The following is a 25746-nucleotide window of genomic DNA, read 5'->3' on the forward strand; positions in this document are numbered from 1 at the left end:
TAGAATGCATTCTGTTTCTGGTTGGGGTGTATGGAAGTAAGGCCAAGCTTGAAGTGGAGTTGTTATGACTGAATTTTTCAGTATGCAAAGATCAGTATGCTAGAAGGTACTACTATTATGGAGCAGAAATGGGTCTAATGGTTTTTGTGTTGCAGCCTTAATTGTTGTGAAGTGTTGTAGATCTCTTGATATTATTGTACTAAACTATTGAAGTTTCATATGTTACTTCCATGGCTTTTTTAGAGCACTTTAATCAGGTACTGGGGGCATATATACAATTTAAACCATGGAAGTAACAATTGAATCTTGAATTTCTTTAATGGAACTTTAAGATGGTAACATTTAGATTTAGAAGTGATGTGAAATCTTCATGCAAGTGATATGAAATCTTAAAGAACCTTCGCTTTGTTGAGTAGTTTTAATCTCTATATGAAGTAGAGCATCTTAAGATTTGGTATAAATAAGTTCCTGTAGTAATTGGATTAGTCGCTTATGATACGATTAATTTCATATATAAACGGATAAACTGATAAATCACATATAATTTATTTAAATACAATTAAACGCAATTAAATATTTTTAATTAAATGTTGTTTGATTTTTAGTTCTTATTTATGTTTACGTTTTATGCATTGCATTAATTGTTTAAAAAGATATTAATGATTCCATTTGCATTATACTAAATAGATTTAGGCCTTAATAAATTAGTAAGGGCAAAGCAACCTTCAGACGTATAAATAGGCTAACTTCAACAAAATAACTCAATATGGCCCATTAGCCTATGAAAATGCCAATCTCGGCTCAAATCACTTTTAGTCTGGATTGTAATAAACCGTATCTCGGATCAAAACTATCAAGTTTCGCTACCGAGACTCTAGTGAAATGCACTTTTTTTGTAGAAGAAGTCGTAAAGGCCACGTTATTCTCTAATAAGAGGAGAAGTATACCAATGCGCGCACCCTACAATTATCACACACTTCTTCTACCAAAATAACAGAAAGGCCAGCTCAACTTATATTCTAGGAGGAAAACTCATCAAGGAAACACGAGATAGAAGAAGAACTTAGGGTACATGAAATACCTATGTAAACCACCTTACCCTAAAAACCTAAAGTACCCTTATTTTTTATCTCTTTACACCTATTTTTTTCTTTTTTCTTTCACCAAATATACTTATTTGAGTGTTAGAGTGAACATCCAAAAAACCCCTTCTGGTGTTCTTTCTGACCGTTGTTTGTGTTTTTGGAATTTTGGGTGTCATCTGATCAATCTCGACATTTGGTGATTTATCACTTGGCGCCGTCTGTGGGAATATTTCCTTTTCTTTGATTCACTCTTTTAGTTCTTTAAAAACCTGAGAAGTTGACAACAATGGAGGATCATGATTCTGTTATAGAACAGATAGTGTTTCCGAGAACGTCGGGAACTGGGGTCTTAATAGATGGTGGTAATGGACGTGATAGTAGAGCTATTGACGTTTCACCCCTAGATGAAAATTTCTTCATACCCCCAGCCACTACTAGAGTCGATAGTAGTTTGGCCACTAGAAGCGGTGTAATTGCAGTACACCCATTTGGGATCCTTAGTTATCCTACAAGAAGACCATCTTTCAGACCATACAACATTTTTTTGGACCTTTGTTCGGTACGAACCAATCTTCATTTGTAACACCCACATCCCATATACCTTAAAGTTTTCTTTATATCACTATATATCTTTGCTCCGACGGATCTCAGTTTTCCGACCACCGTGGCTACTATCACAACCCTAGTAGCATGAATGAATTGTCTTAACGCATCTCTCCCAACACTTATACAACTTTAGGAATATATGGAATACCTCAGCCTACAAATGGCATCATCGTAACAGATACACTAGTCTCTCTTGTCTCAAACCCCACATGAAACACAGATGATCCCGCCGACTAGAGCATTATCCCAAATTGGTTGACCAGTCGGGTTTCCCTCTAGAGGTAATAGAAGAAAATAGGACAATATCGGCTACCCACGTTACTCTACCTCCACGAGCATCGTGGGTAGACTTAGTGGAAGAGTATCGAAGGGAAGAACACCCATAAAAGTGGAACCCATACTGCCTAGAAGAGAGGTGGCTGAAAGTATACATAGCTCAGGCGCATATTCAGCCTGGAAGAAAAATCATAATGAGTACATCCAAATGGAGTAGGAAAAACAGAGGGGTAAACAAACCAGAAGTAAAACCAGCAAGCAGTTTCAGAATCGGCTCACCATTGTCAAAGGCCATCAGAGATGAAACTTTCCCACCTTCATATAAAATGCCACTCTTTGATAATTGTTATTGGAAGTCTTACCTGCATACCCATTTGCTTTGTTTTCAGTTACCAATGTGAGTGCATATTATAATAAATGCTTCGATTTGTTAGATTTTCCGACCACATTGAAGGGATCGGCTCAGATTTGTTATCAAAGTCTGAAGGGAGGATCTATACACAATTTTGAGGATTTGGCTGTAACTTTTCATATCCATTTTTATTGGAGTCCTACACAGCGGAAGTGTCCCGGTAGGGTTTTGAAAAGGGGCATGGAGGGCCCAAGGTTAAAAATGTTAATCACATCAACACCCAACTATGAATCACTTGTTGTGAGAAGAGCGGGATTTAGGGGCCACTCGCCCAGACTTATGCCTGACTTCGGATCTGGAAAAGTTTTGAAAAATGGATTTGCGGTAAATGACCAACACAGCGTCAACCCCGGTGACATTGGAGGTGTTGAAGGTGTTAACTCTGGTATTCAAAGCCTAAGGAGGCGTAATATCCAGATTTTTTCGGATCCATCAGTTTTTTGTTCTTCGGGTTTGATCCATTGGAATTCATTCCGCTAATAGATTTATTTTGAGTTCAGAAAAAGCTCCTTCGATCATTAAAGTTGTCAAGCTTTTCCGACAGACGGCGCCAATTAATAGAGTATGCTTTCTCAACGGAGTTTGAACCTGCAAAATAGTGTAGATGGCTTATCAGACGGTGGTTGTCTAATTAGCTCTCCGATGCTTAAGTCAGTCTTTGAGCTTAAGGGAGTTGTATTGAATGTAATGGTGTTGCAGGCATACCTCAAGTACTTTATACAGTGAGCATGATAATTACATTTTAGAGTTGGAATAGGAAAAAGATTACTATTCAGTTGTATGAATCTAAATAGGAAAAAGATTCCTACTTAGCAAGAGTCATATTTAGAAATGTCTTCCTAAATAGGATTATCCTTCCAGATAGGAATATGTTTCCAAGTAGGAAAGTGATTCCGCAAGATCTGGTTTTCTAGAATCTTTATAACATTTGAGTTACTCACATAATGAGATCCGTTGGCAACGCACTTCGGATGTTATTTTGAGATTCACCGAATCCTAAGGAATTCAACCCTTTTGGGATTTCAGGGCGAATCCTCTTGAGTTGTCTTTGGTCACAGAGAGTCCTCCATAACCGGACATAGCTAGTTTGGGCAAGTTCTTGAATTTGCTTCGGTAAGCGATTCCTGTACGACTCGGTCCATTGTATTATTTTAGAGTTCGATTTCCATCAGTTGGTTTTTTAAAAGGGGAATTGTGTAATTGCAGTATCTGTTGGAGCAAATTACGGGTTGGGTGTTCATGTTTGAAAGAAGGGGGTTGAGCTGAACGGTAGAGAAGAGGAGAAAAAGGAGCAAATTAGGATTTAGGTTCAATAAGTTTTGTTGAAACGACGTGGTTTAGTGGTAGGGATTAATTTTTTGTCAAAAATGGTAATCGACTCTTAAAGTCCCAATTGTTAGTTGTTAGTTACGGAGGCAGGGTTTGAATCCACAACCTCTCAATGCACTTAAAGATGCCTTAACCATTCAAATTAGGCCCACATTGGCAGTGGCAAGGATTGGAACAGTTCATTTTAAGCAGAAACGATGTGTTTTGGACGAGGCAAGAGACGTGCCAATTCCAATATCCAACTTCATAAATTTGAATTGAAAACAAATGGTGTTTCGATTGGTCAAAATATGAAAATAGATAGTCTATATTGACAAATTTCAAAATTAATGCTGTCATTACATATCACGCTAAAGTTCGTGATTTAATTTACAATTAATCTTTATATATTTAATAAAATTATAATATATTTATTTATTTTTATTTTAGCAGATTTGATCAATAATTAAACAGGTTAAACCGTGATTCGGCTGCCATATTTGTTTAGTTATCAATTTTTTTATTCAAAATTTATTTAAACTACTTACCTTAAAAGTTTATTTTTAAAAATTTGACCAACGTGTTTTTTTAAGATGATTAAATTTAGTGTTATTTTTGTTAATCTAAAAGTTGGTGCTAAAATTGTTATACACTTGAAAATTCAGAATTATTTTAGCAATTAGGACTTCTAAAAGCTAGTATAATTTAATCAAATTATACAACAAATTTACAAGGCTAAATCTACCTAAAGGTTCTTGTACTATATATATTTTTTTTAAAAGTCCTTGAACTAATTTTTTGTTTTTCTGGTTCCTCTACTTATTTTTTAATTTGCAGGTTATTTTTTAGTTTTCTCTAATCCTTCTATTTATAATTTTTTTTATCTCTCCAGTCCCTTAAAAAAATCTGAAAATCGAAATTTTGCCAAAAACAGAAGCCCAAACATAAATTATTTTGTGGTAGGAGCCTCTCGAACAAAATTGGTAAAGTAGAGGCGCCTCCGTAATGGGTTTGCCAATTTACAACGGTAAACAATATAAAGAGCAAAACATTTTTTGTTGGATGTTTGGCTTGGAAGCCAAGTCAGTTTTCAATTTATTTACAAAACTAACACTGTCTCCTCATTTCCCAATACACCTTATTACTAACATTCTCCGACGTATCCGAAGCTAAGCCTCAGGGCTAGGTCTAGTCAACGTAAGAGTAGCTTAAAACAGCAGCTTCGTTTACATAGTTCACAAAGATTCTTAAACACCGAGCCTGAGGCTAAGAGTCCGAACCTGAGAAGCCTGAACAAAGCCAAGTTTTCCCGCTCATTATAAGACAGAAAAAGACAACAATTTAATAGAGCCACTCTCTCTATTTCTCACTCTCTGTTATATCACTTAGCTTAGCGTAGTGGAGAAAAGGAAGAGCCTTTGTAAAGCTTCTCACATACTCTTCTAATTTAGACATGGCAAGGTAAGCTATTGGGTTCATCAATTAAATTAATTAATTGGGTTGAAATATTGGGCAATTACTGCTTGAAAGAACCTAAAATTAAACAAATTTCTGATTGATTCTCTTGAACCTTTTTGTTTTTTGTTTTTCCTTTTAATGTCAAGGAATGTGTTTATGGAAATGTATGTGTTTTTGGGTAATTTTCAAATTTGCAAAATGGTTTCATATTTAGAATGTTGTACAAAAATTAGTTTAGCTGCATTTTGTGAGGTTCAAGATAAGTTTTTGTAATGAATTTATAAAATGTAGGAGTTGTATGTTACTAAGAATCTAGTTCTGTAAGTATTTAAGGTGAATAAAAGCATAGCTCTGTAATAAAATGCCTCATTTTGTGAAGTTTTTTATTGCTGCAGGGCTTGGCTTATTGACAGTCGAACAATTGCGAGAAAGGTGAAAAATCCAGCTCGAGCTTGTGCTTATCAAATCAAAGACTATGGGGCTAATCGCGATTGCCCAAATTGCCACCATCGTATAGATAATAGTGATGTAAGTTGCTGCTGTCTTTAGTATTTTTATTGACCTGTATTAATGTGTCGCGAAAATCTGCCACTTTATACATTGCTATTATGCATCTCAGTGTTACAAGTAATGACATGTTTTGGAGCTTCTCCTGTTTAGGTTTCTCATGATTGGCCTGGTTTGCCTGCTGGTGTAAAGTTTGATCCATCTGATGCTGAGCTCTTGGAACATTTAGCTGCAAAATGTGGTATTGGAGCCTCAAAACCACATGCATTTATCGATGAGTTCATTCCTACACTGGTTGATGACAAAGGAATTTGTTATGCCCATCCTGAAAAACTTCCTGGTATGGAGCTCCCAATTTCTTATAGTGCCGCTTGTTTAACCCTATACCTTGACTGTGCATTTATGTAATATGGTGAAAACGTTTTATGTACTATGTTGCACTGAAGCGGAAACAATGAAACGGAAAATGCTAAAACGGAAAACACTAAAACCATGTTTTTACGGGAATATGTTGTAAATATCAAGTTTAGGAGTTTCATAAGTGTTTTTGGAAACGGAAACGAAACTCTGAAATGTAGGACTCGAATGGGAATATGTTGTAAATATCAAGCTTAGGAGTTGCATAAGTGTTTTTGGAAATGGAATGAAACTCTGAAATGTAGGAATCGAAATTTTTTCGTTCAACTGAATTTATGTACGCTTTCAAAATTGTTGCACTTAACTTGTCATCTGAGTTATGTTTTGCAAGTGTCAATGCATCATAATAAATTTCAAGTTCAGATTCATGTATTATGTGAACTGCTCTGCTTGAACTCATAAAGCTTGCTCGCCTTTCATGAATCCACAAACCATACTGAACATTTCTTCATAGTGCACAACTTGAAGAATCCCTCTGTAGTTTTGATGAATCAAACTATTTCTCTGAATTTCTAATGTTTTTCAGGTGCTAAGAAAGATGGAAGCAGTGTCCATTTCTTCCATAGAACAATTAATGCTTATGCTACTGGTCAAAGGAAGCGCCGCAAAGTCCATAATGAAGATGGTTCAAGTGAGGAGCATGTTCGCTGGCACAAGACTGGGAAGACCAAACCTGTGACAGAAAATGGAATGCAGAAGGGGTGTAAGAAGATCATGGTTCTTTACAAAAGTTCAAAGAAGGGTACAAAGCCTGATAAATCTAATTGGGTTATGCATCAATACCATCTTGGGACTGATGAAGATGAGAAGGAAGGAGAATATGTGGTCTCTAAAATTATTTACCAACAGCAAAAGCAAATGGACAATAATGATGACATTACTCTTGTTGAAGATTGTGATATTTTGGCACTTCAAACTAGTCCAAGGACTCCTAATCCAAATCCTCCCAATCCACCACGACCAGGGACATCTCGTATATGTTATGATTGTGCTGATAATATATTACAGTCCTCTTTTCAGGTATTTGACATCGTCATGACATATTGCTGCATAAGGAGATTGAGATATATGCAGTAAAAATGCAAGGATGGACTATATTTTCATTACCGGTTGAATTTAATGAAACGTGATTTATCTTAGCAGCCAAAAGCTCATTTTGACTTCAATTTCTAATGCAAAATGAAAGGTTTCTTATTTGTATGTTACATCGTAGTATGCTTGCCGATGGTGCTTACCATGGTTTTTGGGCTTACAGGAAGAGAAGGTTATTATTAAGGGAGAATATGTGCCTGTAGATGCTGTTCAGTCTGAGGTATATGCAGCTCAGCCCGAGTTAGATGCTGCGCAGCCCGAGGATGATGTAGGATACCCGGAATGGTTGGCCGGAGAATCTCAGGCTGTAGAAAACACTGATTTCTGTGGCATCGACGATCCTTTGCTATGCAAAGAAATTCTAGGCTCGTCTTCTCTTTTCTTCAATAATTCAGGACAAAATAATGCATCATATACCAGCATTGCTCATACTAATGAAGTGACTGGAATCAATAATGCACCTTGTGGGATTGCTGAACTTGCTAACTTAGATCTAGACACACCACCAGATTTCTCTCTTGCTGTAAGCCTGACCTGATGTCTAATTATACTCATATGCATATTTATCTTATTAACCAAGTAAATTATTGATTGCATGATATTCAATTAACACTTTTTATTATCTGCAGGATCTGCAATTTAGTTCTCAGGATAGTATATTCGGTTGGCTAGATCGACTATGATGACATGTTACAGATATATATAATTGGGTATGGTCACCCAGTAATGACTACAGCTTACGAATTTCGTGCTGTCCCGGTTTGCTGCTGAAGCTGTCTGGTTTTCTCAGCATTTTCTTCAGCGGCAACATGTAGATTCAGCTTGATTTGCTTTAACGGACCGTGTAGGATGCATTCCGTTTCTGGCTTAAGGAGCGTATGGAAGAAATGCCAAGCTTGTTGAAGATCAGTACTAGAAATGGCTCTAATGGTTTTTTTGTTGCAGCCTTAATAGATCTATTAATATTACTGTACTAAGCAAGTACTATTGGAGTTTCATTTGTGACTTCCATGGCTTTCTAAAGCACTTTAATCAGGTACTGCTGGGGGTATATATATTATTAAAACCATGGAAGCAACAATTGAATCTCCAAAAATGGTATGGATTTCTTTAGTGAAACTTCAGTGTGCTAATATTTAGACTGAACTGGTGTGAAATCTTATAAATTTTGAAATGCCAATTTTGATGTTTAGAAAGATCAAACTTGCTATAATTTAATCCTTTCAGCTATTTTTTAAAGCAATGAAGTATTACCATGAAATCTAATACCATTGAATTCCTACGCATGATTTATCCAAACAAGAAAAACCCATTTTATAACTTTAAATGAAGTCAGATAGGCAAATTTCCTTTATTTGGAAGAAGAAGAGACCCTACCGCCGCCTCTGCTACCGATGCCTCCGCCTTACCATAAACCTAAACTCTTGAACCGGTTAATCATATTTTCCAGTTCGATTTTATAGTTTCGGTTCAGTTAATCGGTTTGACCAATTTTTTTGCCCACCCTTAACTAAACCCACAATTAAACATAAAATTAAATTGTTTATTTTTTTAATAAAAATTAAATTGTTTAGTTTTTTTTATGAATAATTAAATTGACGCAAAAGTCGCTCATCACATTATGATTGCCATATTTAAATTTAGGTTTCCAAAAAATCTACATATAAATTATAAAAGCTTAATATTAAACAGAACCAAAATATGAAGAAAAACTACCAAAAAGTTTAAGATTACTGATCTTGTAATGCGATTAATAATATAAATAGATTTAATAAAGTTCTGTTAAAATGAATTCAAAAAAAATAAATTATATTGCTTGATTAATTAATGACTAAAATAAACCAAAATTTCCTGTTCTGTTGTCAAAAAAAAAAGAGTAGAAAAGATCTAACGGCTATTAAAAAAGGTGATATAATCAGAAGCGTTAAAAAGAATTTCCTAGAATGATAAGGATTAGTTAAGTTAGGCATTAGAGAGACTAAAAAAGGTAAAAAAACATTTGATGAGAAGATTTTCCTGTTTCATTTATCAAAGATTCCCAAATGGCATTACCCATTTGATATGGAGAGATTTTGTTTACTTAATAATTTATTCTCTATATATAATATGGTTTAACTTAACATGCACTATAACTTTGCTCAACATTATTTTTAACTGCTCAAGATTATTATTCTGGAGAAGAAGTGCGGCGGCGATGGCGGAGGAACATCGTTGTTTGAAGTTGTTCGGAGTAAATATCGTTGTTGAAAGTAAAAAAGGTGGTCGGAAAAAAGGGAAGCCCTGGAGTGAAGAAGAGCACAGGAAGTTCTTGGAGGGTTTGGAGAAACTTGGGAAAGGTGATTGGAAAGGAATTTCGAAGAAGTTTGTGAGTAGCAGAACCTCCACCCAAGTTGCTAGTCATGCTCAGAAGTATTTTCTCAGACAAATTTCTTCTCATAAAAAGAAACGTAGATCAAGGCTCTTCGACATGTCCCGGGAACAAACTGCTACCAGTTCGTCACAGGCTAGTCCTTCGGAAACTACTGAAACCCCATCAGGTTATGCTGCTGGAAATATTCCTAACATGGTAGGATTTGCTTTGGGTGGCAAAACTAGAGCAGCTGCTCCACCAGTGTTGCACATGGCAAATTATGCTTATGCACCCATTACTTCTCACCATTCAGCTACTCCTAATCTAAGCTTGTTTCCTATGAACTATTTGGCAAAAGCTTCATCATCGGCAACAATTAGGAAGGAAGATCCTTTGGATCTTAAAATTGGACCTATTATCAGTTATTATTAAGAGATTTATGTAATAGGATAGACTTTTAGAAATATTTGGTTTCTATTTGAGATGTAGGTTTCTGTTTTCTATTTGACATGTTAAACTTTTGAGTAGTTACATTCCATTTGTTAAAAATTATATATAGTTTTTGGTCTTCCCTGCAAAGCAAACGTAAAAGAAACAAACAAAAAAATCTCAGAAAAACTTTAGCGTGGAAATTTTGCACTCCACTTGTGATAACTGCACTCCAGTTTAATTGTAAAATGACTTAATTATTCATCAGTAATTGCTCTTTACTTCGTGATCGTACACTATTTCAAAAATTTACTCTTTAATCATTGCCCCAATCTTACTCCTATCATCTAACAAATCCTTAACAAAAAGTTGCACCATAGTCCTAATTCTTAAACTTTTTGGTCGTAATTGACAAGATACGTAAATGTTTGGTTTTAAAAAATTGTTATGCCATTTCATATCATCTGGAAGTGTTTTTGGATTTATTATTTATCAATATTTATTCATTCATATATGAAAAATAAATCAAAACATCTTAAATAATCTTAAAACACTAGTCGCAAGTTCGTGCATTTGCGTGAAATCAAATTTATATATAACTTGAAATATGATTAAATTCGAAAAATGTAATATTAATAATTCCTAAATAAAACAAAAGGTTGTAGTGGTTTTTCATCTCCAATAGGGTTTAATAAATTCCTAACAATATTGGGACTTCTTCAACCAAATATCAAAAATATATAATAATATATAGGGCTTAATTTGATAAAACAATAGAAACATTTGTATATGCACTTCAAAGGAGTTATAAATTCCAAATTAAAATAAATAAATTATCACATGTATGTATAATGATTGTTACTATAATTTCTATTATTGGTGTCATATTAAAAAATTAGATCAGATAGCTATAAAAAAAAAAGAGAAATGTCCTAGATGTAAACATAACAAAAGCCAATAGAGAGACTTAAAACTTTAATCTGAAAATCATAGTTATTTGGTTAAAATAATAAGATCACAATGTTATCATCACATGTAAAGGAAAAAATCAAACCCATAAAATGAAACTCTTCAAAAATCATATTATATATCTGAAAATCAAAATATAAAGTGATCGTGAATTAACAAATCTCCAAAAAATAAAACACTTTAACATTTAGATTAGGTACCTGAAAATCAAAATTTAAAGCCATCTCCAACCCATTCTAAATTTGAAACTCTACATTTTAGTGATAGAGTAAATTTCTCTCCAACCACAAACTCTATCTCTAACTCTAAATTAGTTTTTCTCCAACCACAAACTCTATATCTAATTCTAAAACAATATTTTAAAACTACACTATTTTATTATTTTAACAACTTAACTCAAATTGATTTTTTTTTTACATATTCATCCTAGAATTAAATACATATAATTTTTATCAATAGTAAACCATATAGTTTTATTATTATTATTATTATTATTATTAGTAATATTGTTTATTTTTATTATTGTTATTTTTGTAATTGTTTGTATTATTAATTAAAATATTGTTTGTTGATTTTATATATTATTAATTTATAGTATATGCGGTTTTTTTATTATTTAATTAATTATTTAATTTTATTAAAAGTCGTAATAAAATATTATAATAAAAATATAAATTATAATATTTAAATATACTATTTTATCAAATGACATAATTATATAAATTAAAACTAATGGACTAAACAAATAATTTATAAAAATAAAAAAGTACAAAGTAGTCCTTATAGAGTTTTGAATAGTGAAACTCTACATGTAGAGTTTACTATTCAAAACTCTAAAAAAAAGTTGTTTTTTAAAGTTGGGTTGGAGTTGCCCAACTCTAAATGGTAGGACCCAACTCTTTTTTAGAGTTGGGTATGAGATGTCCTAAGGTGTTACTGGATTAGAATTATATAGTTCAACCAACCAAAAAAATATACTGTTCAATAAATATTTTTTCCTGTGTCATACCTACTATCATTCCGGTTCTTTAATCGTTGTGAAACCAAACATGTCCTGTCTACTTTTATGCTGCAACATTAAGATTCAAATTGAGTTTTTCCTTTTCTACTCTCGATTTCAAAATAAACACCAACTAATTTCATATGATATGATAAAGTGATAATGAACAAATAAACATGATAACAAAGAAATGAAAGATACAAAAAAAGCCAAATATTTTGAAATAAAAACTTATTAGTAGGATTTGGGGGAGATGAATTGAGGTAATTGGAGTAATCAAGTGACTGTACCCTTCAGAATACAGTCTGAAAATCAAAACTTTAAGCTGAAATTCATATAACTTATATCGATTAATTACTATCAATACATTAGAGTAGTAATCAAATTTAACTAAAAATCAAATAATACGAACACAGTGATCAAGAAAGATAAGGTAAGGTTCAAATTCTAAAGGTATGTAAGCCAGAAAATATATCACAATGTATATGTTAATTAATAAAGTAATCGTTTAATAAATGCCAATTGAACAACAAATAAGAAACGATCACCTGAATCCAAGATGAAAATAAATCTTCTTGCCTTCATTAATTAAAAATTCAAGCACTCTTCTTCAACACATTCTACAAACAGCTCCAAAATAAATTCAAAAAAGTCGGCTAAACTACAAAATATATTATAACACTAATCTAAAAAAAACCTTCATTTCATTATCCAGTTTGAGATTTCCAGATAATATATTCTCCCGCATGTTCTCCATTATTTTAATTGTGATTCTTGGTCTAAAATCAGACACTAACAATAGCTACAACATAATTTACTCAATTACATTTATATAAATAATGAGCACTAAGAATATATATCACTGTGAGCAGTTGTCAATACAATACATTATATGGGACAATTACTATCAATATATTAGAGCGTTAATCAAATTTAACTAAAAATAAAATAATAAAAACACAATTAGGTGACCAGAATCGAAAATCAAGGTGGGGTTCAATATAAAAACATAGCCTGAAATATGGTTAATGTTTTTTTCTGTGATGGAATAAGGTCACCAAGAATATGTTTGCTGATTTTGGCTTGAGATGGAATGAGGTTACCTGAAAGGTAGAGTCTTTGATGTTGGTTTCTTTTTAAATCAAAGATCGAATCGTATTATTAACTAGAATCAGAAGCAATAACTGTTGTAAGAAATCCAAAAAATGGTTAAATGAATCCTGATGAACTGACAAGAAATGGGCATAATGCGCCAAGACATGCGGAGCCTGATTCGCAGACCGCCTTACAAAAACAAAACTCAAATTAGAAAACTGCTTCGCTATCTTTACACAGTCAGTAATCAAGAAATCGGACTCAACATGACGATGATTCCTGATATCCAGAAAGCCTCCATAGCGTCTAACTCAATCACCACCTGTTGCCCATCCTGCACCCAGCCAAGAGCTTCTCTGATGCCCAAAATTTCTGCTGCTCTTGGATCAAAGTTGCCTATGAGGTTTACTGCTCTAGCATGAAGTAATGCACCATTGCTATCTCGAATTGCCAACCCAACACCTATCGAGCTACCATCACTTCTACAACTTGCATCCACATTTATCTTGATAACACCTTCACTGGGTTTTACCCACTTAACACAACCATCAAATTTCTGCAAGAGACTAGAAGAAGAGGGATAAATACTGACCTTAGCCCTTCTCCAAGCAATCGGTTGACTACTTCCAGCGGAGAATTCCTCTTATCTGACGACACTACGTTGTTCCTATGAATCCAGATATTTCAGCAAACCATAGCAGTGAGATAAGCATCTTCTTCCGTCAAATTCTTCAACCACGATTTCAGCCATGCTGAGAAATTCAAGCATGTAGCTCCCATATTAAATGTTGAGGATTGCAAATGATTAACATATTAAAAAGTAAAAAAGTATGTTTTTTTGTTGAAAAAATTGATGAATCCCATTAGAATGAATTTGGTAAAAATTCACCAAATTGAAAAATGATAAGCAAATTTAGTTATTTTCCTTGGAGATGCCCTTAGTTGAATTTTGAAATGCCAATTTTGATGTTTAGAAAGATCAAACTTGCTATAATTCAATCCTTTCAGCTATTTTTTAAAGCAATCAAGTATTACCATGAAATCTAATACCATTGAATTGAATTCCTACACATAATTTATCCAAACAAGAAACACCCATTTTATAACTTTAAATGAAGTCAGATAGGCCAATTTCCTTTTTTTGGAAGAAGAAGAGGGACATGAACCACCTGAAACCCAGACCCTACTGCCTCTGCCACCTGCTACCACCGCTGCCTCCGCCTTACCATGAATACACCTAGACACTTCTTCCGCCGTCCTATTTTGAGGATTTTTTTTTTCAACTTTGGCTTAACATCTAGTTCACCTCTGATATCCTGACAGCTCGGATTCAACTTCCCTCTGGACGTGAATTTATTATAATTTCTACATCTATTTAAAAAAAAAATACCCATGTCATTTCAGACTAGAGCCTATTCTAAGGGCATCTTCAACCCAAAACCCATTTTTAAATTTCAATTTACACACTTTTGGGTTTGCTATAGTGTTTATACTCCAACCCATTACCTCATTTTTCTGATAGGCCAATTTTGATGTTTATAAAAAATAAAACAATTAATAATTAAAATTGAAACAATTAATTTTAATGTTTGATGTTGTTTATTAACTATTATTTTAATTTCCGTTCTAGGATTAGTTTAATTATAATATTTATCTACCCGCTTTAATGTTTAATGTAATGTAATGTTTATGTTTAATGTAACGTAATTTTTATGTTTAAATAAAAAATATGTTGTTTAAATTTTATGTATTTAATTTAAATAATTTAATTTATTGGTTTTATGTTTACCAATAAAAATAATTTGGATTATATTATTAAAAATTTAATTGATATTTAATGAAAAGTTTGGACCAAAATGAATATTTACAAGGTTAGCTATATAAATTATAATTAAAAAGTAATTCAGTAAATATTCAATTAACCAAAAAATGGGTTTGTGTGAATAGTGCATATCAAGAAGTGGGTTGCTACTATTCACAAACAAAGAAATGGGATAGGAAGTAGGTATGGGTTGGAGTTAAAAATAAGACTATTAGGTCACATATTTGATAAATCCAAAAATGAGTATGGATTGGAGATGGTCTTAGAACAGTTGTGCCCCTAATTTTACTATTAGGTCACATATCTGATAAATTTATAAGGAATTAACTATTTAAAGAATTATTAAAATATAAAAGCTTAATATTAAAGAGAACTAAAATTTGATTAAATTTGGAATTTTTTATCTGCGCCATTCATTTTGTAATGAATAGTGTAGAATTAATGAACATAACCATCTTCAAATGAATATGAGAGAATCTCAATCCATAATTAAATTGTTTATTTTTTATGAAAATTAAATTGATTAGTTCTTTTTTTTTTACGTATAACTAAATTAATTAGTTATCAAAGGGACAACGCAAAATTTGGTCATCAAATTATGATTGCCATATTTAAATTTAAGTTCTTAAGAAGAATACTCACATTAAAGTTTCCAAAGAAATCTACATATCAAATATAAAAAGCTTAGTATTAAAAATAAAAAGAACCAAAATATGAAGAAAAACTACCAAAAAGTTTAAGATTACTGATCTTGATTATGCGATTAATAATATAAATAGATTCAATAAAGTTCTGTCAAAACCCAAAACAATAAAATAAAAGCTTAATAGCAAAAAAAATCCAAACCTTTACGACTTGTTGCAATTATATCCAAACCTTTTAATTTTTGCAACAATATCCAAATTGCATTATTTTGTTGCAATAATATTCAAATTGCACTTTTTATGTGATTTTTTTTGAATTTTTTTGCCATTTTTGAGACTTTTACTATATTATTATACATCAAAATATAATAATAGCCTAATATCTTAATTGAAAACAATAAATTTAGCCATCAATTTGACTATTATTGCTAAAAAAAATGAAATTTGGATATTATTGCAATAAAAAAATACAATTTGGATATTATTGCAAAAATTAAAAGGTTTGGATATAATTGCAACAAGTTGTAAAGGTTTGGGTTTTTTTTACCATTAGGCCTAAAATAAATTATATTGATTGATTAATTAATGACTAAAATAAACAAAAATTTCCTGTTTTGTTGTCAAAAGTAAAAAGTAGAAAAGATCTAACGGCTATTAAAACAAGGTGACATAATCAGAAGCGTTAAAAATAATTTCCTAAAATGATAAGGATTACTTAAGTTGGGCATTAGAGAGATGAGAAGATTTTCCTGTTTCATTGAAGAAAGATTCCCAAATGGCATTACCCATTTGATATGAAGAGATTTTGTTTACTTAATAATTATTCTCTATATATAATATGGTTTAACTTAACATGCACTATAACTTTGATCGAGTTTTGCTCAAGATTATTTTTAACTGCTCAAGATTATTATTTTGGAGAAGAAGTGCGGCGGCGATGGCGGAGGAACTAGGAGCTTCTGGCGGCGGGCTTTGTTTGAAGTTGTTCGGAGTAAATATCATTGTTGAAAGTAAAAAAGGTGGTCGGAAAAAAGGGAAGCCCTGGAGTGAAGAAGAGCACAGGAAGTTCTTGGAGGGTTTGGAGAAACTTGGAAAAGGTGATTGGAAAGGAATTTCGAAGAAGTTTGTGAGTAGCAGAACCTCCACCCAAGTTGCTAGTCATGCTCAGAAGTATTTTCTCAGACAAATTTCTTCTCATAAAAAGAAACGTAGATCAAGGCTCTTCGACATGTCCCGAGAACAAACTGCTACCAGTTCGTCACAGGCTAGTCCTTCGGAAACCCCATCACATGATGCTCGGACTGTGAACACATTCCCCCATCTCTGCCTGGATCAATATCCTGGTGCTGATCCAGGTTATGCTGCTGGAAATATTCCTAACATGGTAGGATTTGCTTTGGGTGGCAAAACTAGAGCAGCTGCTCCACCGGTGTTGCACATGGCAAATTATGCTTATGCACCCATTACTTCTCACCATTCACCTACTACTAATCTAAGCTTGTTTCCTGTGAACTATTTGGCAAAAGCTTCATCATCGGCAACAATTAGGAAGGAAGATCCTTTGGATCTTAAAATTGGACCATCTCCTTAAGGGGCTTCTCAGGCTTCAAGACCTATTATTAGTTACTATTAAGAGATTTATGTGATAGGATAGATTTTTAGAAATATTTGGTTTCTGCTTGAGACGTATGTTTTTGTTTTCTGTTTGAGATGTTAAACTTTTGAGTAGTTACATTCCATTACTAAAAAATTATATATAGTTTTTGGTCTTCCCTGCAAATAAAAGCATAAAACAAAAGTTTCACAAAAAATCTATATATATATATATAACATGTCATATAAACATGCCTAACCCTCTGGAAAAAATCCTACCTTTTGGTCTCAATTTGTTTGCACACTCATATTGCAAAATTGTTAATTTTATCCAAATTATAATATTTCAATTTTAATTGCATCCTCAATCATTAAAATTTAAAATGTATATCTTTTGATTTCAATTACACCCTCAAAAATTAAATTGATTTTTCTTAATATAGTAAATTTGGCTAATAGGTTAAAAAAACTACCGACCTTTACTTTGTTTTTTTCAATAACACATTGGACCTTATAAAACAATCAAATTTACCCTATTTTGTATTTTTAAATTTCAATAGCATCCTCAATTGAAAAAATGAGATGATTTTAATGCATATTCAAAGCAACTAAATTTAAGGATCATATTATATTTTTTTTACCTGGACAAATTCAAACAAGTCATTTAATTTAAAGAAAATTCAAATAAGTCCTAAATAAAAGAATTCAATTTAAAAAATTATGGTGTTATTAAAATTCAATAATACGAAATAGGGTAACATTGACTGTTTTACAAAGTCGAGGTGCTATTAAAAATTAAAAATATAAAATAGGATAAAGTAGACTCTTTTACAAGGTCGGTATGCTATTGAAAAAAAAAAGTCAATAGTTTTTCGACCTATTAACCTTTAAATTTTAATAAAATATTCTAAATAATCATCAATGTTATAATTAAAACAAAAACCATCCATAAAATTTTAAAAATTAATAATAATTTTTTTATCAATATAAATCAATTTACAATATAACTAATTTAAAAAATATTTTTTTTTTCAAAAAATAGAAAATAAAACCCGCTCGTCTTGGTCCTGGCGAAACAAAAATACCCAAATTAAGCTCACCCAAACTTGCCTAACCAACCCCAATAAGCCACTCTATAACTTAATTTCTGCAATATCTTGAGTTCTGGTTTCTTTCTGCTTTTGTCAATTTGTAAAACAGAAAAATGTCAAACTACACAGTCGAGTACACAACAGTAGAAACCACTGACGCAGTAAAGCTTTCCCGAAGGAAATTGCAGTTATGAGAGAAAGTTTATAGAGCTGTGACCTTCGATATGAGAGGCGCTGCTCGGTCTGCTTCTTTCACTGGCTTTGCAGAAATTAAAGATCTGGTTGCTGTCTCTGTAAATAGATTTCGGATCATTTGTCAACACACAGAAATTAAAGACGAACTCATTTATTTAAAAAATAATAATAATTAAAACTCAATTTTAAAATTTAAAATTATTTAATGATACATTTTTTCAACGGACCGGATGGCGGCGACGGGGCTGTTTAAATATCGGAATAAATAATATATTTATTTTATATTAAATGAAATGCTTAATCACCAAAAAATGACAAAGTTATACGTTTTGTGCTAATTATAGACAAATCTTTAAAAATCATCAAATTTAACCAAATTTTATATATTTTGTTTCTTTTTAGCTATTTTTGAATTGAATTGATTTTTTTGACACAATGTTGTCCACGTCACTGTCAACTAAGCAATTGGCTGACATCACAACTGACATGTTTAAATTGGATTTGGCTATAACTGATGGATTCAGGCATCTCGACGGCATTAATCCTGCAAAACAATATAGATGGCTAATCGGACGGTTTGTCCGATTAGCTCTCCGATGCTTAAGTCAATTTAGGCTTTAAGGGAGAATAATTGATTTTGTTATAAGTTGTGTGTTTAGGCATACCTCAAACTCCTTTTATAGTAATCGAATGTATACTTTGCAGAGTTGTAGTAGGAAAGTGATTCCTATTTAGTAGGGTTTGACCCTGATTAGGAGTGTCCTTTCTTATTCAGACATGAGTCCTATTTAGGAAGATATTTTTAAACAGTCTCGTCTTCCTAAGTTGGAGGCTATCTTCCTAAGTTGGAATTTGTATCCAAATAGGATAGATACTCCGAATATGCGTAGATCTTGGAGATCTTATCTGAATCCCGGGGTCGACGTGCTTTGTCTGAGTCCTCAGGGATTCGGTCTTTATGATGTCGAATGATGTATTCCAGTCAAGGCGGATCCGGTGGATTCGGCCCTTTGGGCGGGAGTCTGGTGTCGTCTGAGAATAGATCTCCTGCGACTCGGCTCCATTATAAGTAGAATAGGATTCGGTATCCATCATTAGCCCCCCCACAAGTGAGCTGAAGTCATGGTATTTTATGCCTTGGAGTAATTCAGCTCTATTTGAGGCGAGTCGTTTTGTATTTCGGCGTTCCTTTTTTCTTCTCCAGCAAGGTTCCAGTTTTTCTCCTTTTTCGCCATGTGTCGTTCATCTATTCGTTATTTTTTGAAGGTAGGACATGTGTCCATTCGTTCTATCTTCCTTTGTCTTTAAACTGTTGTATTTGTTTCATTTTTCATCTTTTACTTTTGGTTGTTCGAAAGTAACTTTGCCTCATCTTCAATCTTTAATTCTCGTGTTTGATTTCTTCTTTTGGCGAGACTTGGCGAATCTCGTTGATTTATTTTGATGCCTTATCTCCAGGTATTCCTTTGTTCATGTTTTGATTGTTTTTATGTTCTTTAAATTTCTTCAATTGTCTTCTAATTTCCAATCAATTTTGTGATTCGATCCATCGGCCTTTTGAATTTTATTTGTTTATCCTTTTCCTCTTTGTTGAGATCCTTCTCGGCGATTCTTTATAGCGAAGCTCATTCTCTTGGCGAGACTTATTGTTTTCTTTTAAATATTTTTATAGGCAAAATTCATGTGGCGACTCCTCATCATTTGGCGAAGCTTTTATACTATATGAATCTTCATTAGTGGGCGAAGCCCTAAGGGCTTGGGCGAAGCCCTTGTACTGGGTGAACCCTTATCTTTGGGTGTTCCCTCAGCTTGGGAGAACCTTCTTTTGTGCGCGAAACCTTGTTTTTTTTATTTCAGGGTTTTGAACCTTTTTTGTTTAGTACTCGTCCGATTCTTTTTCGTTTTTCCTATGTATTCTTCTTTACTGCTGCATTACTCCTTATTTTCCATTTGTTTTGCTATGTTTGATCTTCGTTAGTTGTGATTTTAAATCGTTTATTCCTCTTTATTCTTGATGTTCATTCTTCTTTTCTTGGTTTTCGGATTTCAACATTTCTGTGTTCTTTGTGTTTGTCTTTATCTTCATTACTCGAAGTCTTTTATTCCAGCTGATGTTTACTTTTTTAATGAGTAATTGTTTCTTCGAGGTGACTCTTCTTGTTTGCAATTCTTTTTCATTTTGTTCCTTTTGTTTTCTTCATTGGACAGATATGAGTCCTTCAAGCTCCTCCACAAATACACTGATCTCATAGGGTATTTATGCCCGTTTTGAGATCAGGTCATTCAATTTATTTCGTCGATTTTCCTTGATTTTAATTCTTTTCGGGTGGACTGCCTTCCTTACTAAGATTTCTTCCTCTGATTTGGGCGAGTTGTTTGTGATTCGTTGATTTAGGCATGTAGCCTTATTTCTTTTGATTTGAGTGAGTCCCCTTATTTTGGCACTTGACCTTATTTTTACCCGAATCATTTTAGACTCGGTCTTCTGTTTTGAGATCTTTTGCATTTTTTTTATTGGCATTTTGCCTTTCTTTCGCATTTCTCTATTTCTTGGCATTTTGTATTTCGCTTTATTTTGCTTTATTTAGTTGATTCGCCTTTCGCTTTATTTTGCTTCGAGTTGATTTTGATCTTTGATATTTCGCTTTTAGAGTTAATCTAAACTCTATTTGGCTTTTATTTTTAGAGTAAATCTATACTCTGGTTTTTGGGCGTTTCGCCTTTATTTTAGAGTAAATCTATACTCTGGTTTTTTGGGCGTTTTGCCTTTATTTAAGAGTAAATCTATACTCTAGTTTTTCGGCATTTCGCCTTTATTTATTCCGATTCATGTCTGCTTTGCTGCGTTGTATGAATTAAAGATAGTTCGCACCATTGGGTATGACAAACGTCTATACTTGACAATGGGCGATTGGCACCGTCGGGTATGACAAAAGATCTATACTTGACGACGGGCGATTGACACCATCGGGTATGACCAAAAGTTGTAATACCCCGTATTTTTTAATTGTCAGTTTTGCCACATAAGCTATATTTTTAATTGAAAAAGTGGAATTAAATATTAAATTGGACTAAGAAAATTTATCGGAATAATTTTGGAGTTTATTTTTAAAAATAATGTTAAAAATTCAAATTTCAAATTTTAAGTGTTTGATTAATTAAAATTAAAATATTTTTATAAGGGAAATTGAATTAGTAGTAAAGGTGAGGGACCTTAGTGAACTTTTAATCATTTTAATGAAATTTAAAAAAACAAAACGGGAAATAAGACTTGAAATAGCCCAAAGTTGGGTTATCTTTCATTATTTCTCCTGCTCTCTTTTGTTCTTCATTAACAATCAAAACTAAACCCTAGGTTTCAAATTCTTAACGAATTTCTTCGTCGAAACACCAAGAAATATTAAAATCCATCATCTTTAATAATCAATTTATCAACGGAAGCTTCAAATCATCGACCAATTAATATAATCGACGGCGGAATCGAATTGGACGATTGAGTTCACGAAGTGTCTCCTAACCTATCAATTGAATCTTGAAGAAAGCGAGGTACATATAAGGAAATAATGGTTTATTTGATACTTTGATTACAATTTTAGAGTTTAAATTAATTGAAATTTTAGAGTGATTGTTTGGTTATAGTCGTTTTGTTGTGAATTCATCATCTCTCAATTTTAAAACTCAGAAGCTCTTTTCTAAGCTCTGAGCTTACAAAAATAAAATCTAGAAGTCTTATATTAATAAGGAAAAGGAGGAGGTTAGTGTAAGAGATAAGAGTTATGGCTGAGTTGTTGGAAAGGAAGGGAAATGACAGATTCAAAATTTTGGACGGTCAATTTTGAGAAGTGGTTCTTCATATTTTAGAGAAACTCTTCAAGATTCCTTATCATTTCTGTACTGTGGGTCTTTAATATCTTGAAGGTAAAAGTTAATTTTAAGAATATAAATTTTAGATGTGAATCATGGAAGTATGTTGAGATACAGAGTTGACGTTGTTATGGATGTTCATGAGTTCAATTAGAAAATTCTATTGGATGTTATGTTGTACTTGAATTGTGAATTTTGAAGTTTAGGTGAAGAAGAAGACTATTATGAAAGGTGCTGGAAATCATGTAATATCAATTAAGTTAGACTAATTATAGAAGAAATGATTATAACACACAAAAAAATGCAGGAATTAAAAGTGGAAATATCAATTTTATGTGTGATTAAAAATTTAGCCATTGGTTATGTTTCATAGATAATAAATGACTTTTCTTTTTAAAAGTTGTTGTAACTGATTTGAACTAATCAAATTCATGTTTATGATTTTTTTTAAATTGGGGGTTTCAAAGAATAAATGGTCCTAAAAACTAAGCTAATTAAAGCATCCATTACAAGCCAAAGAAAATGTGGGTGGTACCTCTAATTGATAAGCTAAAATACTTTTTACAGCCTAAGTTTTCAAATTATTGATTATCAATTGATTATATATAAAAAAAAGGGTTTGGTTATTAGATTACTCGCGAATTAAGTTTGGATATATTATTCTAAATTATAAAACTAGATTACGTATTGATGTTTGATATAAATTTAGAACTAGTAAGTTTAGGTAATTCCTATTATCAATGTTGAGTTCTAAGAAATGTATTGTTATTTTATTTTAAAGTAAAGTCTTATATTCGGAAACTAATTATTATAATGGAATATAAATAACCGGGCTTGGGGAGCATGAGATTTCGGCCGACAGGTTATAATTGTAATTTATGTTTACAAGGAAACAAATTGAGATTTAAACGTCGAACCTAGAATTTATGAATTTGGTCGACGAAAATATATAAAAAAAATATTTTAAAAATCAGAACTCAAGTTGATAAACGATTTAATAATTTTAAAAGGAACAGAAGTCTAAAGTTTTGTGTGTTTGATTATAGTGCGAGGATAGAGTCAACTCTAGAGTTAAGCATGATTTATTTTATAATTATTAACGAATAATTTATATTTAGATTTGGCGAGTTCGCGAATCCCAGGGTCAGAATTGCAGCAGCAGTAAGAGAGTATTATTTTGAAAAATAGCGGTGGACTGTGAGTTTGCATTTTTACTTTTGAATATTATTGCAACATTGTTTAAGTTTCTGAATATTTATTTTAAATCCAACTGCATATATTATTTAAAAAACTGATATAGATCCGATGGAACGTGCTTTTCTATTGAGCGGCAATAGGACTGTGTGATCACCAGTAGTATCTTATTAGAATTAAGCATTGATTAATTAAATGTCTGTGGCGATGGTCCCATGTGCACGGCCTAGACATAGCGGGGGAAAATCTGAGGCGATGGTCCCATGTGCACGACCCAAACCCTGATACAGATCTGAGGCGACGGTCGCATGTGCACGGCCCGGATACTGTAAAATAAGTGAATGTTTGTGACAATGGTCCCATGTGCACGGTCCAGACTTCTTGGATAGTATATTGTGGATTATAGCATGTTGTGATATATAATTCGAGGTTTAGGGTTTCATTCGGATCAACTATCTGGCTGTATTATATAAATGATTTTACATGCGATTTTATTTTATTTAATGTTCATTAGTAATTTTGTAAACTCACTCAGTTTTCACTGACCCGTTGTTTTTCCCACATTTCAGGTACATAGTATTTTGCGTGATCGAACTTCCACTTTTTCTTCCGGAAGTCGACGTATTTGAAATGTAAACAAAAATAATTAATTTAATTCTAGAGCCGCAGTAGTCTAGTAGTTTAGAGGTCTTGTTTTGCTGTACAAACTCTGATTTTGAAACTACTACTGTTTGTATATTATTTACGGTTACTGTGTAGTAGTTGTTTAACTAAATGGTTTATCGAGTATCACTGATACCGTGTTTGTGTATCATGATGTCGTCATGTTTGTTACAGGGTGGTCTGTGATACTTGTTATAGGTTGCTCTGTTTTCAGATGTTATATTGCCAGTTTTTTTTTTCTGAAAACTGTTTTATAACTCATATAATGTTTTTAAAACGCGAAAAATTTATAGTGAAATTTAGGCTTGCTACGGGTTTCGGAGCTAACACTCCCATTCCCTAGCGCCGGTCTCGGCCCGAGATTTCGGGTCGTGACAAAAGTCTATACTTGATGATGGGCCTTTTGACTTCTATCTTATTCATCCTTCTTTCCCTCTTGGGGTTTTCTTCAAGGTTCAGACGAATCTATCTTCTTTGTCCCTCTTGGGGTTTTCCTTTGGATGAGTCTTCTTTGGATGATTCATCTTCGTCAAGCTTTATTTTCTTTTTTGTTGTTTTCTTGGTTTACTCTTTTTGACCGAACCTTATTAAGGCGAGTCTCTTCTTGTTTAAGCTTTGGCTTATTCTTGTTTGGCGGAGCCTTCTTTGTTTATTCTTTTTGACCGAGCCTTATTAAGGCGAGTCTCTTCTTGGTTAAGCCTTGTCTTATTCTTCTTTGGCGGAGCCTTTTTGGTTTATTCATTCGTTTTGCCCGAGGTCTTTTCCTTCATTTTTACATCGCTTGGTTCTTCATGATCTCAAGTGGTGTTCTCTTTATTGATTTCTTTCTCCATCTTTATTATTGTTCTGGGTAAAATTCATTTGATTTCTTATTTCTTCTCTTCTTTCGGCCTTTTTATTTATTTTTTCTTTTCTTGCCACCGATTTCTGTTATGCTTTCTATATTCTTTTACTCCTTGTAGGAGTTCTGTTGCCACCATCTCTCGCTTTATTTCCTTTTTCTGGATTTTTCTTTGTTTTTGTAATTAGAGTTATTTGCTTCCGCTAATTGTTTGTCTTTTTTTTTTGATCGTATTCTTCGTGGAATTTGTATCTCTTCCTTCAAGCTCCCCCACAAATACACCGATCTTAAAGGGTATTTATACCCGTTTTTTAGATCATGTCTCTGTTTTTCGCCTCTTGGGCTATTTTCGTTCTTTCTTTTATTGCATTGATAGGGGTGAGCACTTCAGTTTCATGTCGTCCAAGTCGAGTTCTTCAGTTTTGATTTTTGCTTATAGGGCGTGTTCGCTTGATTCTCGTATTTTTTTATTCTTTCCTTACTTTTATTCATTGGTCTTCGTCTCATTGCCTTGTAAGGCTCTTTTCTCCTCAAATTATTATTGAGTAGTTTGTAGTTTGTCGAGTCCAGTCTCTTTTTTTTTATTTCGGTTGATAGGGGCGAGCCCTTTAGTTTTAAATCGTCCAAGTCGAGCTCTTCAGCTTTCATTTCCTTTAGCGCATTGGCTATTTTCTTCCAGATTTTCTTCCGCTATGTGTGTGTTTTTACTTCAATATGAGGATTCGCCTTTGTCTTTTTGTTGGAGCATTTTTCCTTTATTTCTCTTCTTGAATTTGGTCTCCTCATGACTTCGTTTTGGTTTCCACCTTTTCGGGTGGTATCTTTTTTATCTTCC

The 25746-nt window shown here is 32.8% G+C and overlaps 3 protein-coding genes across 3 annotated transcripts; all 3 read left to right on the forward strand.

Annotated features, from left to right (window-relative positions):
* Nucleotides 1-4884: 4884 nt before the first annotated feature.
* On the forward strand, nucleotides 4885-8364 carry LOC126671958 (SUPPRESSOR OF GAMMA RESPONSE 1-like). The gene is made up of 6 exons (XM_050365805.2): nucleotides 4885-5148; nucleotides 5541-5673; nucleotides 5806-5992; nucleotides 6596-7089; nucleotides 7325-7684; nucleotides 7791-8364. The coding sequence occupies exons 1-6, from the start codon at nucleotides 5141-5143 to the stop codon at nucleotides 7842-7844; spliced, it is 1236 nt and encodes a 411-aa protein (XP_050221762.1). The 5' UTR covers nucleotides 4885-5140; the 3' UTR covers nucleotides 7845-8364.
* A 959-nt stretch (nucleotides 8365-9323) lies between these two features.
* Nucleotides 9324-9955, forward strand: LOC126672378 (transcription factor MYBS2-like). The gene has a single exon (XM_050366327.2). It carries the CDS (start codon nucleotides 9356-9358, stop codon nucleotides 9941-9943), a length of 588 nt encoding a protein of 195 aa, XP_050222284.1. The 5' UTR covers nucleotides 9324-9355; the 3' UTR covers nucleotides 9944-9955.
* A 6395-nt stretch (nucleotides 9956-16350) lies between these two features.
* Nucleotides 16351-17077, forward strand: LOC126674491 (probable transcription factor At5g61620). Its single transcript, XM_050368941.2, has one exon. The coding sequence runs from the start codon at nucleotides 16408-16410 to the stop codon at nucleotides 17059-17061; it is 654 nt and encodes a 217-aa protein (XP_050224898.1). The 5' UTR covers nucleotides 16351-16407; the 3' UTR covers nucleotides 17062-17077.
* The last annotated feature ends 8669 nt before the right edge of the window (nucleotides 17078-25746 follow it).

This window comes from Mercurialis annua, linkage group LG3 (assembly GCF_937616625.2).
Source record: "Mercurialis annua linkage group LG3, ddMerAnnu1.2, whole genome shotgun sequence".
NCBI classification, from domain to species: domain Eukaryota; kingdom Viridiplantae; phylum Streptophyta; class Magnoliopsida; order Malpighiales; family Euphorbiaceae; genus Mercurialis; species Mercurialis annua.

Coding starts and splice junctions, on each gene's coding strand:
- LOC126671958 (XM_050365805.2), top strand. Junction 5,993..6,595: donor CCATCCTGAAAAACTTCCTG/GTATGGAGCTCC, acceptor AATGTTTTTCAG/GTGCTAAGAAAGATGGAAGC. Junction 7,090..7,324: donor TATTACAGTCCTCTTTTCAG/GTATTTGACATC, acceptor TTGGGCTTACAG/GAAGAGAAGGTTATTATTAA.
- LOC126672378 (XM_050366327.2), top strand. CDS start 9,356: ATGGCGGAGGAACATCGTTGTTTGAAGTTGTTCGGAGTAAATATCGTT.
- LOC126674491 (XM_050368941.2), top strand. CDS start 16,408: ATGGCGGAGGAACTAGGAGCTTCTGGCGGCGGGCTTTGTTTGAAGTTG.